The sequence below is a fragment of the Sus scrofa genome, chromosome 4 (assembly GCF_054392235.1).
Source record: "Sus scrofa isolate SSC_HxYL_T2T_F1_AM1 chromosome 4, Sscrofa_HxYL_maternal_Yorkshire_Landrace_v2.0, whole genome shotgun sequence".
Lineage (NCBI taxonomy): Eukaryota > Metazoa > Chordata > Mammalia > Artiodactyla > Suidae > Sus > Sus scrofa.
The window spans coordinates 979,031-993,429 of record NC_139386.1 but is presented as its reverse complement, the minus strand read 5'-3'; the positions used below and the strand labels follow the sequence as shown (position 1 = coordinate 993,429).

Below are 14,399 nucleotides of genomic sequence, written 5' to 3'. Positions count from 1 at the left end.
AAAACAAACAAACAAACAGATACATAGACAAAACAAAGGTGCAGAATGCTGGTGAGTCTGAATAAATGGTATATGGGAGTTCCCTGTACTATTCTTGCAACTTTTCTCTAGGTTGGAAACTATATCACAATTAAGAATTAACCCCAACCCCCCAACAGGTTAAACATTACAAAAACGCCCGTAACTCCCCAAGGCGCTGGAACAAAAAGCCCACACCCGTCCCCGCGGAGCAGCCTGCGTGGCTGCCGGCCGTCGCAGCCACCTCACGCAGCCGACCAGCTCCTCCCTGGTCCGCCAGACTCCTTTCCTGCTCTCACACTACCTGTCCAACCACGCCTTCGCTGTCCCTCTCTGCCACCAGACTGTCAGGCCCTGTGGGCAGGACCACGGCGTCGCTGACTTCGTCTGCCCCTGCCAGCTGCCGGGAGACTAGCTGTGGGTGAACAGACGCTGAATGCCTGGCAGACACAAGCCACCAGCAGACTGGAAACTAGAAGGCATAATGAATGGCCCCTGCCGGCCAGAAATGCTGGCCACTGAAGCAGGTGGTGCCAGAGCAGCGTGGGGCGAGGCTGCCACACCTTTATTGATAATCCACTCACCAAATCCGTGTGCTGCGCACGCGTTTTCCCCCACCCTCTGGCCTAACTGGCCTCCCTCCGGGTAGGTTCAGGCTCTCCCAGAGGCAGCTTCGGCTCCAGCGTCACCTTCACGGTCTCCGGCGACTGGGAGGCCGCAAGAGCCCCTTCTGGGGACGGACTTCCCAGAAAGGGTGGTGTCCTGTGAAGCTCACCCAGCGAGGACCGCGACGACACCCGAGAGTCCGGACGGGATGGGGTCCAGGGAAGGATCCGGGAGCCCGAGCGGGACAAGGTCCAGGAAGGGGCCCGGGAGGCTGGGCGCGAAGGGATCGAGGACGGTACCCTGGAGCCCACCTGCGATGGGGGCTGGGATGGAGCCTGGGAAGCCGCCCTCGAAGGGGCCAGTGACGGGCCTCTGAGGGCAACACGCGACGGGGTCAGCGACGCGGCCCGGGAAGCCGCAAGCGTCCAAGAGGCCGGGCGCCACGAGACCTGAGACGGGTTCCGTGAGGCACAGGCTGAGGGAACGCGGGAGAAGGCGCGCAGCGGGCTGGTGGAGGAGGCGAACGGCCCCGGGGGTGAGGCAGCCGACGGCGGTTGCCACAGCGGCGGCCCCTCGGGGCCGCGGGAGAGCCAGCCATGCACGCGCGCCAAGTCCCGCGTGTCCTCGTGCTCGCGCCGCAGCTGCTCCCGCTGCTCCAGCAACTGGCGCCGCATGTCGTGCAGCAGCTGGGCCCGGCGGAGCAGCCGCAGCAGCTCCTGCCGCAGGCGCCCGTTGTCCGCTCTGATGGCCTGAGTGTGCGCGAAGAGCGCGCGCGCCGCCTCACGCTCCGCACGCCGCGCCAGGGACTGCACGCGCTGGCGCGCCTCGCGCTCGAAGGCTGCCTTGTCCTCCAGGAAGCGCCGCTTCACGCGGTGGAGCAGCTGCGTGTGCTCCACGCGCATGTGCAGCAGCTCGCGCTCCAGCGTCCGGATCCGGGCCAACTGCTCCAGCTGCAGCTCCTGCGGCGGGCGCGCGGGTCAGCGCGGGTCTACGACGCGCACCCACCTCGCCCAGCTCCCGCCCCGCCCGCCCGCGGGAGGGTGCGCACTGGCCTTGTAGGGCTGCAACGCCTGCACCTGCTGCGCCATCTGCGCCGCGCGCGCCTCCATCTCCAGCAGCTGCGCGCGCACCCCGTCCTCACGCCCGCGGTAGAGCGACGCCAGCTCCGCCCGCTGCCAGTGGATCAGCGTCAAGTCCACGCGGTTCTGCTCCTCCAGCCGGACGACGGCGTTGGCGCAGCGCTGGGCGCGCGCGCTCACGTAACTGGCGTAGAGCCGGTTCTCCTCGCGCAGGCGCAGCGCCTCGCGGTCGAGGAAGGCGTTGTCCCGCAGCACTTGGTCCACTCGCTGCTCGCAGGCGTCCAGCTGCTCCGAGAGCAGCTTGTACTCGCGCTGCAGGTACTGAGCGCGTTCCGACAGCGGCGGCTCGGCGCCCTCTCCCCCCGCGCCCGACCGGCGCCCCGCGCTTGTCCCGCGCTTCTTCTTGGGCGCCATGGCTGGGGTCCCCCAGCCCGCCACTCCAGCTCCGCCCTTCCCCTCCTCCGGCCCGAATGTTCTGGCGGGGCTGGAAGCGTCTCAGGGTCACGAGGTTGGAGGCCGGAATCAGGGGGTTGCGGTCCATCAGGGGTCAGGGCATCGTCGCCAACCTTTGCTAGTGGTCTCTTTCCGGATCTTGGCCGGCCGTCGGGGCTCGCCCACCTTTAGTGGAGTTGCGGTCTGCATGGAAACAGAACGTAGTCGCTCTTCCCCACTCCCCACCACCACCACCCCCCCGCGCCCCGTTGCCAGGGCAATGGCCCGACTCGCCTTTCTCCATTACCCCCGACTCCCTCACTCGGAGGAGTCCGTGCATGACGGCCTGTGTGCTCGCTGCAAACCCCAGGCGCGCAGGACTTCGGCTTTCCCTGGAGGGCGATGCTGAGCTTGCTTTGTTTTTTTTGTCTTTTTGCTATTTCTTGGGCCGCTCCCTCGGCATATGGAGGTTCCCAGGCTAGGGGTCCAATCGGAGCTGTAGCCACCAGCCTACGCCAGAGCCACAGCAACACTGGATCCGACCCGCGTCTGCGACCTACACCACAGCTCAGGGCAACGCCGGATCGTTAACCCACTGAGCAAGGGCAGGGACTGAACTCGCACCTCGTGGTTCCTAGTCGGATTCGTTAACCACTGCGCCACGACGGGAACTCCTGGGCTTGCTTCTAACAGACGGCAGCCGTCAGAGGTGCGCCCACTCCACGTGCCAGACTCGGGCCCTTTGCGGACTGTACACCAATGGGCTCTTCCCCCACTTGTCCCCATATGGCGAGAGTCCTCGCCAGGTTCCTGGCCTCCCCCACCACACACACGTGAAATGTCCCTATATCTCTTCAGGACAGAGCGCTTCCCCGCAGCTTCTTATCGCTCCGGGGACCCTGGTTTTCCTCGAGGCGCTTCATGATTCCTGCCTGTCCTGGAGCCTTCGTGGGAGTTAGGGCCTCTGCGAGGGTCGAGCACGCCAAAATGCCATCCATCAGTGCAGTGTGTCTGTCTCTCTCTGGGGTTTCCTCTCTGGGCTCCTAAGCCCACACGTGCAGCATCAGTCCCCGATATCCCACCCGCCGCTGGACCTGGGCCTTCTTTCCCAGCTGGCCAGCGTGGCTGGAGAGGAAGGGCACGTCCAGCGATTTGGCTGGGCTCCTTCTGCCATTAGCATTGCGGAAACAACATCGTAAACCCCTCCTTGCCCAGAGAGTGAGCAGAGCGTCGAGCCTCCCATCCTGTCAGATGCCTTAGACAAGTAACTTTAATCTACACGTTTCGGTCTTGCCGTCATACAGTCAAGGTTCTGTCCAGGTCTGCCCACATTTGCTGCAAGAAAAACAAGTTCAAGGATTGCTGACTTGTAACTTTGTGGGGGGCACGGTTTAGGAAACCACATTTGTAGGAAGGCTTATGTTGAAAACTGTCTTAGGAGGTGGCTTTTTTTTTCCCCCTTTGGCTGCCCCACAGCATATGGAGTTCCAGGGCGGGGATCAGATCCGAGCTGCAGCTTCGACCTTTGCTGCCGCTGTGACACCGTCCCATCCTTTAACCCACTGTGACGTGCGGGGATCAAACCCACGTCCTGGCACTGCAGGGACATCGCTGATCCCACTGCGCTGCAGTAGGAACTCCAGGAAGTTGCTCTTGGAGCCTGGTAAGTCGCTCCTCTGGCTGGACTTGCTCCAGCTAGTGGCACCTGCACCAGAGGTGTGGCAGAGCCTTTTAAATTTGGGGACACATTTGGGGCATGTGCCTCTTTGTAAAAAATGTAATTTATAAATAATAAAATGACAAACTTCAAGACCATGTGGAATTTCCATCTTTTGGGGGGGCAGGGGGCCGCTCCCGTGGCATGTGGAGGTTCCCAGGCTAGGGGTCGAATTGGAGCTGTAGCTGCTGGCCCGCGCCACGGCCACAGCAATGCCAGATCTGAGCCTCGTCTGTGACCTACACCACAGCTCACGGCAATGCCAGATCCTTAACCCACTGAGCGAGGCCAGGGATGGAACCTGTGTCCTCATGGATGCCAGTCAGGTTCGTTTCCGCTGAGTCACCACGGGAACGCCACGTGTCCATATTTCTAATTGGGTGAGTCTAGTAACGTTTCTTGGATGATGGCTATTGTGGAATTTGTTGTTGAGTGTTCTCTTGTTTCCCTTTAAAGAGGGCTGACTTTCTGGCAGGCTGTTAAGCTATGTTTGTATGGTCTTATTCCCTTTGAGGCTTGTTCCCACACTCCTGATGAACCTGGAGTGGCCTTTGGTCTAGAGCTAGTGTAGAGCCTTCACTGAGGCGTGACGCCCCTGGGGTCTCTCCTGAATGGCCTGGTGTCCACCCTGGCTGCCCAGCCCTTACGACCTAGGCGAAATCTGGAATGTTCAGCTTCCCCCTCCCCTGCCCAGTGGTTCCTTGCTTGGACTCATAGACGTGTCTCCGTCTCCACCCTGATGTGGTGTCGGCAGTGGAATCAGCAGGACGTCACCTGTGTCTCCTTTGCTGAGAGCACAGCCCTGGTTGTTGTCCGGTGTTTCCGCAGTTGTTTCATGTACTTTGTCCGGTTTCCTAGCTGTTCGTTGACAGAGGGCGGGGCCAGTACCAGCTACTCAGTCCCGGCCAGAGGTAGAAGTCTCTCGTCCCTTCTTCATTCCTTTTTCTCTCCTTGATGCCCCACCCCTCCAGTGAGAGGCAGGCGAAGTACAATAAACAGCACATGCGGATTTTTTCTGATTTTTATTTTTTAAATTACTCAGCAAGTTTTATCACATTTATAGTTTACAGTGGTCACCACAACCCGATGTTACAGCCCGTCCATCCCCACCCCCCACCCCCCACCCATCTCCCCTGGAAACTGCACGTTTTTCAGGGTCTGAGTCCGTATCGAACAGCACGTATTTAAAGTCTGATCTAACCGGTTTCGACCCGAGTCTTCGTCGGCCATCCCTCACCCGAGCACGTCTGTCGCCTCCAGAAGTTTTCTTGTACGGCTTGTCGTCTGCCCCTCTCTCCACTCCATGGCAAGGCCCTCCGAGGTCTGCAGCGGGCATTTTCTGGAAATTTGCACAGAGGGGGTACAGAGGGCAGCCTACAGGGTTCCCTTTTGGGACGACACTGGCTTCTTTAATCAGCATCAGGATTCTGAGATCCGTCATGTCATGGGCATCAGCACTTCCTCGCCTTTTCCTGAGTGACGTGCCCTCGCATGGTTATATCACATTCTGCTTACCCATCTCTCTGTTTCAAACGTTGGCAGCAACACTGGGTTGATTCTCGGTTGAGGCTATTGCATGTAAAGCTGCGTGAGCCTGCATGAGCCATTCTTTGTGTGGACATATGTCTTCGTTTCTCTTGGGTGATGCCTGGGTCACTGTACCTTTGTGTTAAACGTTTTAAGAAACTACCAAATCGTTTTCCAAAGTGGTTGTAGCAGTTTATAGTCCCATGATCGCAGAATGAGCGTTTCAGTCACTCCACACCTGCCGCATCCAGCACTGCAGGCCACGGGGAATCCTGGAGGAGGGAGGGTGCAGCATAGCAAGACCCCCACGACTCTTAGATTTAGAAAGCGAGGGACCGGGAGGCACTCTGCTCCGCAGAACAAAGGCGCCTAGGCTTTAGCCCTCATGCCTTTTATTAGGGATGGTGACGTAGGTTCGTGAGCAAAATCAGGTGCAGGCGATGATAAAGCTCCCTCTTAGTGGCTGTGCTCTTGCACGTGCGCCAAGTTTGTTTTCTGCCGAGTTCAGCCGTTCAGTGGTCTGCAACACACACCCTCATCAACACTGGCTGGGGCCAGTCTTCTTCAGGGCAGCCTTTCTAGAAGGCATTCAGCCCATGTCAAGTGCTCTTTCATTTGTGTTCTCTTTCTTTTTCTTTTTCGCCACACCTGCAGCATGCGCAAGTTCCCCGGCTAGGGATCGAACCCATACCATAGTGGTGACAGCGCTGGATCCTTGACACAGTGAGCCACCAGGGACCCCTGTGTTCTCTGTTTCAGACGTGGTGTCCTCATGTGGCCACTAGACAGCACCCAGCCCCCCCCCCCCGCCCCCGTCTGTAGTGCCCTCCCCCAAACGGCTAAGGTCTACGATGAAGTCACTCAGAAATGGAAAGAGTTGAGAAGCGTGGCCATAGGACGGAGTAGTTGTATGACCCGAATCTAATAAAAAGCTTTTGGGCTTTTATGTATATGGTTAACATTTTTTCCCTAGAAACTCATTTTTACTGTATTTTACAAAATGATGGGTCTATAACAGATGGAAAGGTTTTAAAACTGCTGGGCTCCAGACACTTTGGCAGCTGACCCTGAACGCTGGAGAGCTCAGGGCTCTGCCTCATCGCTTCTGTACCCACATTCACGCCCTGGCAGTCTTGTCCAGCTGCTGCTTTAAGCCTTGCTGCATCAACCCACACCCCTTGGGTATGTCACCTCACCCCTGAACCCGAGTCAGGTCTTTCTGTGATTTCCACTTGGATGTCCTATCAGCTTCTTAAACGTCTCAATTCCGAGTCTCTCTAAACCTGGTCTGTCGGCTGCCTTCCCATCTCAGCCGGCTCCTTCCAGACACCCCCTTCCCAGGAACCTGGCCGTCATCCAAGATTCCTCTTTCTCTCACACCCACAGCCCCCCTACAGCAAATCCAGGGGCTCCACTGCAGCCAGAACCCACTCCTTCGCATCTCCTCCCCTCCCCTGCTTCCACCCTGCTGCGCCGGGTCTCTCTCCGCGCAGTCACCGCTCTCCCGCGTGGCCCACCGCCCCCTGCGGACTCTGGACGTCTCCAGCCACCCGGGCCTCCTTGTGGCTCCGACGCGCCAGGCACACACCCCCATGCGGGGCCCCTCGATGTGCTCCCATTTCCTTTCCTGGCCACCCCGCCCGCCAGCCCCCACCAGAGGCTCAGATCGCCGTCTACCGCTTGACTTGGGCGCGCAGCCATCCCCGCTCAGCCAGTCGCCCAAACACTCTCCTTCTCCAGCTTTACCCCCGCTGCCGCTCGCCGGGACCCCGGCCCTGGAACGCCCCGGCTCCTCGCGGGGCCTCTACCCAGTTCAGGCACTCGCACTCGCCGGGGCGGCGCGGCGCCTGCCCTCAAACTGTCTGCGAATGACTCCAACCCCCGCACGCCCTTAGCAGAGCCCGGCAGTAAGACGGCGGGAGGAGACCGCGTCCCGGGCCGCGGGCACCACACGGGCCCAAGCCCGGCGTCGGCGCAGAGGTTCTGGAGGCTGCGGGAGGCCCCCTGGGCGGAGGCGGGCCGGGGAGCTGCGAGCGGCGCCCGCTGGGGCCTGGCTGGCGGGGTGGGGGAGGCCAGCGCCGAGGGGGCGGGGCTCCAGGGAGGGGCCCCTGGGTGGCCCCGGAGTGGGCGGGCTTCGCGCGGCAGGCCCCGCCCCGCCCGGCGCGGGCGCAAGGGAGGCGTCGCCGCCAGTTCCCAAGGAAACCGGATTCAACAGTTCGTGCACCTCCGTGTCGGGAGGCCTCCCGGCCCCTCCGCCGGCATGTGTGCCGCCGAGGTGGACCATCGCGTCGCCGAGCGATACCTGCTCAAGCGGAGGCTCGGGAAGGGGGTGAGTCGGGGAAGCGCCCGGGCATCCCCCGGACCGGGTCACCTGCAGGGCGTGGACAGGACCAGTCTGAGGACGGTTGCCTTCCCCAGGGCCAGGGTCTCCTGGGCTTGAGTCTTGCCTCCTCCACGAGCTGCTGGTGCGGCCTTGGGCAAGTCCCGGAGCGCCTTGGTGCCTGTCTCCTATGTCAGGGTCCTATCCGTGTCTACTCCCAGGGAGCTTGTTACCTGGCTTTGGGAGGCAAGTGACAGCCAGGCCTCCAGCAGTCTCGGGTGTGGTTCCAGTGCCCCATCCACCCGCGGTCCCCACCCACTGACCTCGGCTCCCAGGCTGCCACTCCCAGAGCCCACAGGATGCTCAGGGAGGCCAGCACACCCACCCCAGCTGTGCAGCGGCAGATGCCAGGGCCTCTGCAGTAGAAGGGCCTGAGCCGGTAAATGGGTGGGCATGGAGTGGGGGCCAGAACCCTGCACGTTTGTGGGTTCCCCCCCACCACAGCACCCACTGCACCTGGGCCAGGGACTGAATCCAAGCTGCAGCTGTGACCTACACAGCAATGGCCATGCTGGATCCTTAACTGACTGTGCCGCAGTGGGAACTCCCCCACGTGCATTTGTGATTGTGTGAGAGGATGTGGGATTGTGTGTGAGAGTGAGCTGTGTGACTTGGTGTGTGCAAGTGTGTAATGGGGGAGGGGAGAAAGGGCTTCCAGATGGTGCAAACAGCCGTGCAGAGGCCCCGAGACAAAGACCTGCTGGGCCTTCGGGGAAGAAAAGTTGATGTGCCAGGGTAGGAAGGATGGTTGGATCATGTGGGGCTTTGGGGAGCTGCCAGGGCTTTGGCTCCTACTGTGAGTGACATGGGGAGGGGTAGCCGCCTTTGGCAGCACTTTGCAAGGCTCGGCCCGCCCACTCTGTTAAGGAGGAGCAGCAGGAGCTTAGAGGTCAGTGCAGCGACGCAGGCAAGAGGCGTGAGAGGCACAGACCAGGGCACCAGGGCGAGGGCAGCAACGATGGTACGAAGCCACTGGATTCTGATGAATTCTGTAGGTGGAGCCAACAGGATGTGCTGACAGGCTGGATGGGCTCGATGGGAGAGGGATTTGGGTGCCCGGAAGGTGAAAGGCTGTCTGGAGAAGGGTCAGGCCCCAGTTCTTGCCCAGAAACTCCCTGCCATCTGTGACCTCGCTTCCTCCTGGGGACGTCACCAGATGCCCCTTGCTTCCTCTCCACTCCTCTGGAAGCTGCCCGCCTTCCCCAGGAGCAGGCTGGCAGCCTGCACCCGCAGGCACCTTGCCCTCAGCACACCGCCTCCCCTCCTAGAAGCCAGAGTGGGAAGGAGGAGGCTGGTGCCTGCAGGGGGCGGCCTGGGAGCGAGGGGATGGCCCCGAGCCGGCAGGCTGACTCCCTCCGTCCTTCCCAGGCCTACGGCATTGTGTGGAAGGCACTGGATCGGAGGACCGGCGAGGTTGTGGCCATCAAAAAAATCTTTGATGCCTTCAGGAATAAGACAGATGCCCAGGTAAGTGAGAAAGGATGAAGCCGGCTGAGGGCAACCCCTGCAGCCTTGTATCTGGACGATTCAGCTTGTTTCTGACGCTTCTCAGAGCTCTGCCCTCCTCCATCCCTGGCCCGGGGGGTGTGGGTGGCGAGCATCAGTCCCGGGGGATCCGCCTTGCTCCGCACCCACACGCCTGTTTCTGTCTCGTTCCAGAGGACCTTCCGGGAAATCATGCTGCTTCAGGTGAGCGGCCGAGGCCATCCGCCGCCTTCCCCAGATGCTGCCTCTCCAAATAAGGGGGAGCCTGGTCTCTTGACCCCCAGAGCACAGCCCCCTGCTCTCTCCCCAGGAGTTTGGGGACCATCCCAACATCGTCCGCCTCCTGGACGTGATCCAGGCAGAGAATGACCGGGACATTTACCTGGTGTTCGAGTCCATGGGTGAGTGAGGCCCCACTCAGACCCCAGCCCAGGATTCCCACGCCTGGCTCCCAAGGTGGCCAGCGGGCTCAGCCTGGGCCTTGTCTCTGTGCCTAAGGAAAAACAGCTGGAGAGTGTCAGCCCGAATGCCTTCATTTCCCTCCATGAGGCACCTGCTTTTTTTTTTTTTTTTTTTTTTTTTGCTTTTTGAGGCCACACCTGTGGCATGTGGAAATTCTCGGGCTAGGGGTGGAATCAGAGCTACAGCTGCTGGTCTAGACCGAAGCCACATAAACGCCAGACCTGAGCGGCGTCTGTGAACTGCACCACAACTCACGGCAGCACTGGATCCTAGACCCACTGAGCGAGGCCGGGGATCAAACCTGAAACCTCGTGGATACTAGTCAGGTTCTTAACCTGCTGAGCCACTATGGGAACTCCTGCTTTTTCACTTATTTTAAAATCATATTTAATTTTACTTTTGGCCATGCCCGTGGCATGCTATAGTTCTGGAGCCAGGAATCCAGTGGCGCCACAGCAGCGACTTGAGCCACAGCGGTGACTACACTGGATCCTTAACCCACTGAGCCACCAGGGAACTCGACAAGGCTCCTGCTTTGTCCACTGTTTGCAGCTGCATTTTCTTTTTTCTACTCATTTTATAAAACAAAGTCAACATGAAAGTATAAAAATACTGCTGCAAACTTTTATTCCTGTACTGATAAAGGCAGCAGGCAGGCTTGAGAAGCTAGCAAGGGCGCCTAGGAAGTACACACACCCAGGACACAGCTCTGAGGCTGGCCGGTGGGCCCTGGGGTTCAACATGGGCCACACCCGCCTGCTCTCCCTGGGTCCCCAGACACTGACCTGAACGCCGTGCTCCGCAAGGGCACGCTGCTGAGGGATGCCCACAAGCGCTACATCTTCTACCAGCTCCTGCGGGCCACCAAGTTCATTCACTCAGGACGAGTTATCCACCGGGACCAGAAGGTGCCCCCACCTGCACGCTGAGCCCCACCCCAGGGTCCTCGAGCCCCGGCCCTTGTCAGCCCTCGGCCACCTCTCCCCCCTCAGCCAGCCAACGTTCTTCTGGACGCCAGCTGCTCAGTGAAGCTCTGCGACTTTGGCCTCGCCCGCTCCCTCAGCGGCCTCTCCGAGGGGCCCGAGGGCCAGGCCCTGACAGAGTATGTGGCCACACGCTGGTACCGAGCTCCGGAGGTGTTGCTGTCCTCGAGCTGGTAACAGCGACCCGCCCCCATCCCACCCCCTGCCCTCCTGCACAGCCCGGTCCCAGCGAGCGTCGCAGACTCCCTTGGAAGTCCCTCCTCCCGCCCTCACCCCTGCCTCTGGGGTCCCCCATGCCGCCACCCCTTCCTGCCCCAGGTACACCCCTGGGGTGGACATGTGGAGCCTGGGCTGCATCCTGGGGGAGATGCTGCGGGGGCGGCCCCTGTTCCCCGGCACATCCACGCTCCACCAGCTGGAACTGATCTTGGAGGCTGTCCCGCCACCGTCCGAGGAGGGTGAGCCTGTTCTGAGGCCTGTGGGCGCCAGGGACACTGAGGGTCAGAGCACACAGCTGTGGAAGGACAGCACCTGACAGGCCAGGGCTGCCTGGGGAGGGTGGCCAGGGAGGAGGGGTGGGGACAAGAAGGATGAGGCACCCACTGGGAGGGTCCCGAAGCCTCCGGAAGACTGGAGAGGGCAGGCCCTGCAGGGGGTGGGCCCAGGGAGCCCCTGCGGGGCTTCGGGAGCAAGGGCTGTGGCTCCAGGAGGGTCGAGCAGCGCTCGCGAAGGGTCCTTCAGGACAAAAGCATTAGCTCTGCTGACAGGGGACAGGGCCGGGGGCAGGGGGGCGGGCAGGGAGACGCGGACGTTGGCAGAGATGTCGGTGAAGAGGCAGAGGAAGGTGGCCGTGGGGATGGAGCCATAGGGGTCTCTCCTCCTCCCTGGGGGAGAGGGTCAAAGGGCAGCCCTTGGGGAGCCTGGGTCTCTCTGCAAGTCTCCGCCCGGCGGTGGGGAGAAGCCAGGGGCTCCCCTGTGGAGGTGTGTGCACACGTGGGCGGCCAGAGGATTGAGCGTGGGGAGTGCAGGGACAGGTGCATGCGGGGGCGGCCTGCACCCACACACTGGGGGTTTGAGCCCTGCCAGGGAGCTAGGGCCCTGCAGAGAGAAGGTCACCTCGTGGGCAGAACAGAAGGCGTGGCTGCCCCCCGGGCACCTTCCTGACCCCTGATGGTGCTGCCTTCTGACCCGACTCCCAGAACTCCTGGCTCTCGGCTCTGGCTACAGCGCCTCGGTTCTGCAGCACCTGGCGGCCCGGTGAGTGGGGAGGCTGGGAGCAGCCTCCAGGCACTTCTGCAACCTGAGGGGCCAGTGTGTGTCAGCTGAGCTGGCCCTGCCCTCCTGATGGCGGTCCCAAACCCGGAAACTGTTGGTCAGGCTGAACGACGAGGAGAGCCCAGCGTGGGCCCAGCTCGGCCTGGGTGGGCAGGGACCTGAGGGAGGCAGGAGACTGCCCACCTTCCCAGGGAACCCAAGGGCGGTGCCTGGCAGGAGCCACGGGGACAGGAAAGTGGCTGGGGGTCAAAGGCTGGAAGCTACAGAGGGATGACAGGCAGGGCCCGCAGGCCGAGGCAGACCCTGGACGCACTCCTGCCGCCGGACACCCCCCCAGAGGCCCTGGACCTCCTCAGGCGACTCCTGGTGTTTGCCCCAGACAAGCGCCTCAGCGCAGCCCAGGCCCTGGAGCACCCCTACGTGCAGAGGTGGGGGTGGCCGCGGTTGGTCGGACTTGGGTGGGAGAAGAGGTGGGAGCGACTGCCTCTCCAGCGCCCCCGGCGGCTCCCCCAGCTTCCACTGCCCGGCCCGTGAGTGGACACTAGAGGCGGATGTGCAGCTCCCGCTGCAGGAAGGCGTCCAGCTCTCCGCCGCAGAGTATCGCCGCCGCCTCTATCAGGTGCTCGGGCCCGCGACCCCCGGCGACCCCCACCCACGCGCCCTCGGGGCTTCCCGCGCCGGCGCCCCCGCCCCGCGCGCCGCTCTGAGCCGCCCTCCCCTCTGCAGGTGATCCTGGAGCGCAGGGACGAGAGCCGCCTCCCGAGAGAGCCAGCCCGGGCGCCCCCTTTCAAACCCAAGGCCGACCCCCAGCCGCCCTCGGGCTGCCCGGCGTGGCTCCCCGGCCGCCGGCCTCAGAGGGACCCGGCTCCCACCCCCGCGCACCGAGTGATCGCCGACACCACCCGCCGCGCCGCACCCGGGGCCCCTCAGCAGCGCGGGACTCCTAGCCCTGGGGCTTGGTCTCCCGACCCCACAGACGGCCCCGGCGGAGCCAAGAACCATCCCAGGAGGAGCTCGGCCCCGCTGAACCCGCCTCCGCCCCCAGGAGGCCTCTGCAGAGGGGACGAGCCCCGTGGGGCGGCGGCAGGGCTCCCCTCCTGGGTAGGTGGTGGGGGTGGCAGAGGGACCCACCCGCCGATCCTTCCGCGAGGGTGGCAGTGATCCTGCCACGCGCGCATTCCCAGGTGAAGCCCAGCGAGAGCGGACTGGCGCCCTCCCTGACCGCGCAGGCCGCCGCCCGGGTGACCCTCCGGGCCCTGACCCGGAGTGACCGGACCCCGGGCGGCGGGGCGGACGCGGCGGGCACGCGACAGGTGAGCCCGCGCCCCTCCGCCTTCTTTGCCGCCCCCGCACGCTTCGGTCCCCTCGGGGCGCTGCCTGCAGCCTCCCCATCATGTCTGCGTGCAGGTCCCTCCCCGGCCTCCCCGGGAGGCCCAGCCTGAGCCCCGGCCCGGCCGCAGGATGTTCAGCGCGGCCGCTTCGCAGGGGGCCCAGGGGGCCGCGCGGGCTGCGCTCGGGGGCTACTCCCAGGCCTATGGGACCGTTTGCCACTCGGCGCTGGGCTGCCTGCCCCTGCTCCCCGGACCCCGCGCCTGAGCTGCCCTGCGCGTCTTCGGCCCGGCCTTCCCTGGCCTCTCAGCCCTGTGCCCCTCCCCCAGTCCCCACCCCATACCCCAGCGCTCCCCACCCACCTTCCCCCCCCTGCCTCCTTTTGGCCACCCTTGAGCTCCCCCAGAGCCCTGGGCCTCTCTGGGGAAGCTGATGAGGTTGACACCCCAGGCTCAAGCACCTCCAATAAAGCCTTGTCTGTCCCCAGCCTGCCTGTCCACCCACCCCCGCTCTGTGAGGGACTTTCTCTGAGGTTGTACCGCCCTCCTCTGAGGCCCTCATGCCTCGTCTAGGACAGAGCCCTGGAGCCCTGGGCACATATGCTGTCACCCTGTGGCTCCTCTCTGTCCCGTGTCTGGCGCTTCCCCGTTAGGTTAAGGCTGCCCCGGGGGGTTGCTTCGGAGCCGCCTTTGCCCACAGACGCTCAGGGCCTGCCTGCAGCAGCTCCCAGCTGGTGTTGCTGCAGGGGGCGGCTGGCCCCAGGGTGGTCCTGCCAGGGGAGGGACTGGCGTATCTGTGGTCCAGGTGCAAGCCACCAAGTGGCCACATTTGTGGCCCTGAGCCAAAGCGGGAAAGGGGAGCAGATGTTGGGCAGTGCCCCTGACTGTGGCCACTGTCAGAGAGCCTAGCCCAAGCCCCGCCTACACGGTGCCAGGCACTGGTTTGTCTCCAGGCTTTGGTTGGGGGAGGGGAGAACCGCCAGGTGGGGCTTCCTCTGGTCATCACCAGGCAAAGGGCTCAGTGTGAGCCCACTCCAGGGGTGTGGGGGCCAGGGAGATGGGAGGAGCCCAGCAGGGCCCGGGGTGTCTTGTGGTTGCGCCACACTG

The 14,399-nt window shown here is 62.9% G+C and overlaps 2 protein-coding genes across 7 annotated transcripts; one reads left to right on the top strand and one right to left on the bottom strand.

Moving 5' to 3' along the window:
* Positions 1-493: 493 nt before the first annotated feature.
* CCDC166 (coiled-coil domain containing 166) lies at positions 494-2,215 on the bottom strand. Its single transcript, XM_013993490.3, is given in 3 exon segments — positions 494-791; positions 794-1,583; positions 1,677-2,215. Coding segments are annotated over 3 exon segments (1,353 nt in total). The 5' UTR covers positions 2,118-2,215; the 3' UTR covers positions 494-669.
* Positions 2,216-3,665: 1,450 nt separating this feature from the next.
* On the top strand, positions 3,666-13,779 carry MAPK15 (mitogen-activated protein kinase 15). 6 transcript variants are annotated; one of them, XM_085021509.1, is made up of 13 exons: positions 3,666-3,798; positions 9,128-9,226; positions 9,419-9,448; positions 9,555-9,645; positions 10,484-10,614; positions 10,699-10,862; positions 11,008-11,147; positions 11,889-11,946; positions 12,255-12,392; positions 12,478-12,583; positions 12,691-13,065; positions 13,149-13,277; positions 13,372-13,779. In XM_085021509.1, exons 3-13 carry the CDS (start codon positions 9,437-9,439, stop codon positions 13,558-13,560), a joined length of 1,533 nt encoding a protein of 510 aa, XP_084877635.1. In that variant the 5' UTR covers positions 3,666-3,798; positions 9,128-9,226; positions 9,419-9,436; the 3' UTR covers positions 13,561-13,779. The 6 variants fall into 6 exon arrangements, with proteins under 6 accessions (XP_084877635.1, XP_020946128.1, XP_020946130.1 ...); XM_021090469.2 differs by lacking the exon at positions 3,666-3,798 and adding an exon at positions 7,584-7,708; XM_021090471.2 differs by lacking the exon at positions 3,666-3,798 and adding an exon at positions 8,652-8,750 and having other exon boundaries at positions 10,558-10,614.
* Positions 13,780-14,399: the final 620 nt, after the last annotated feature.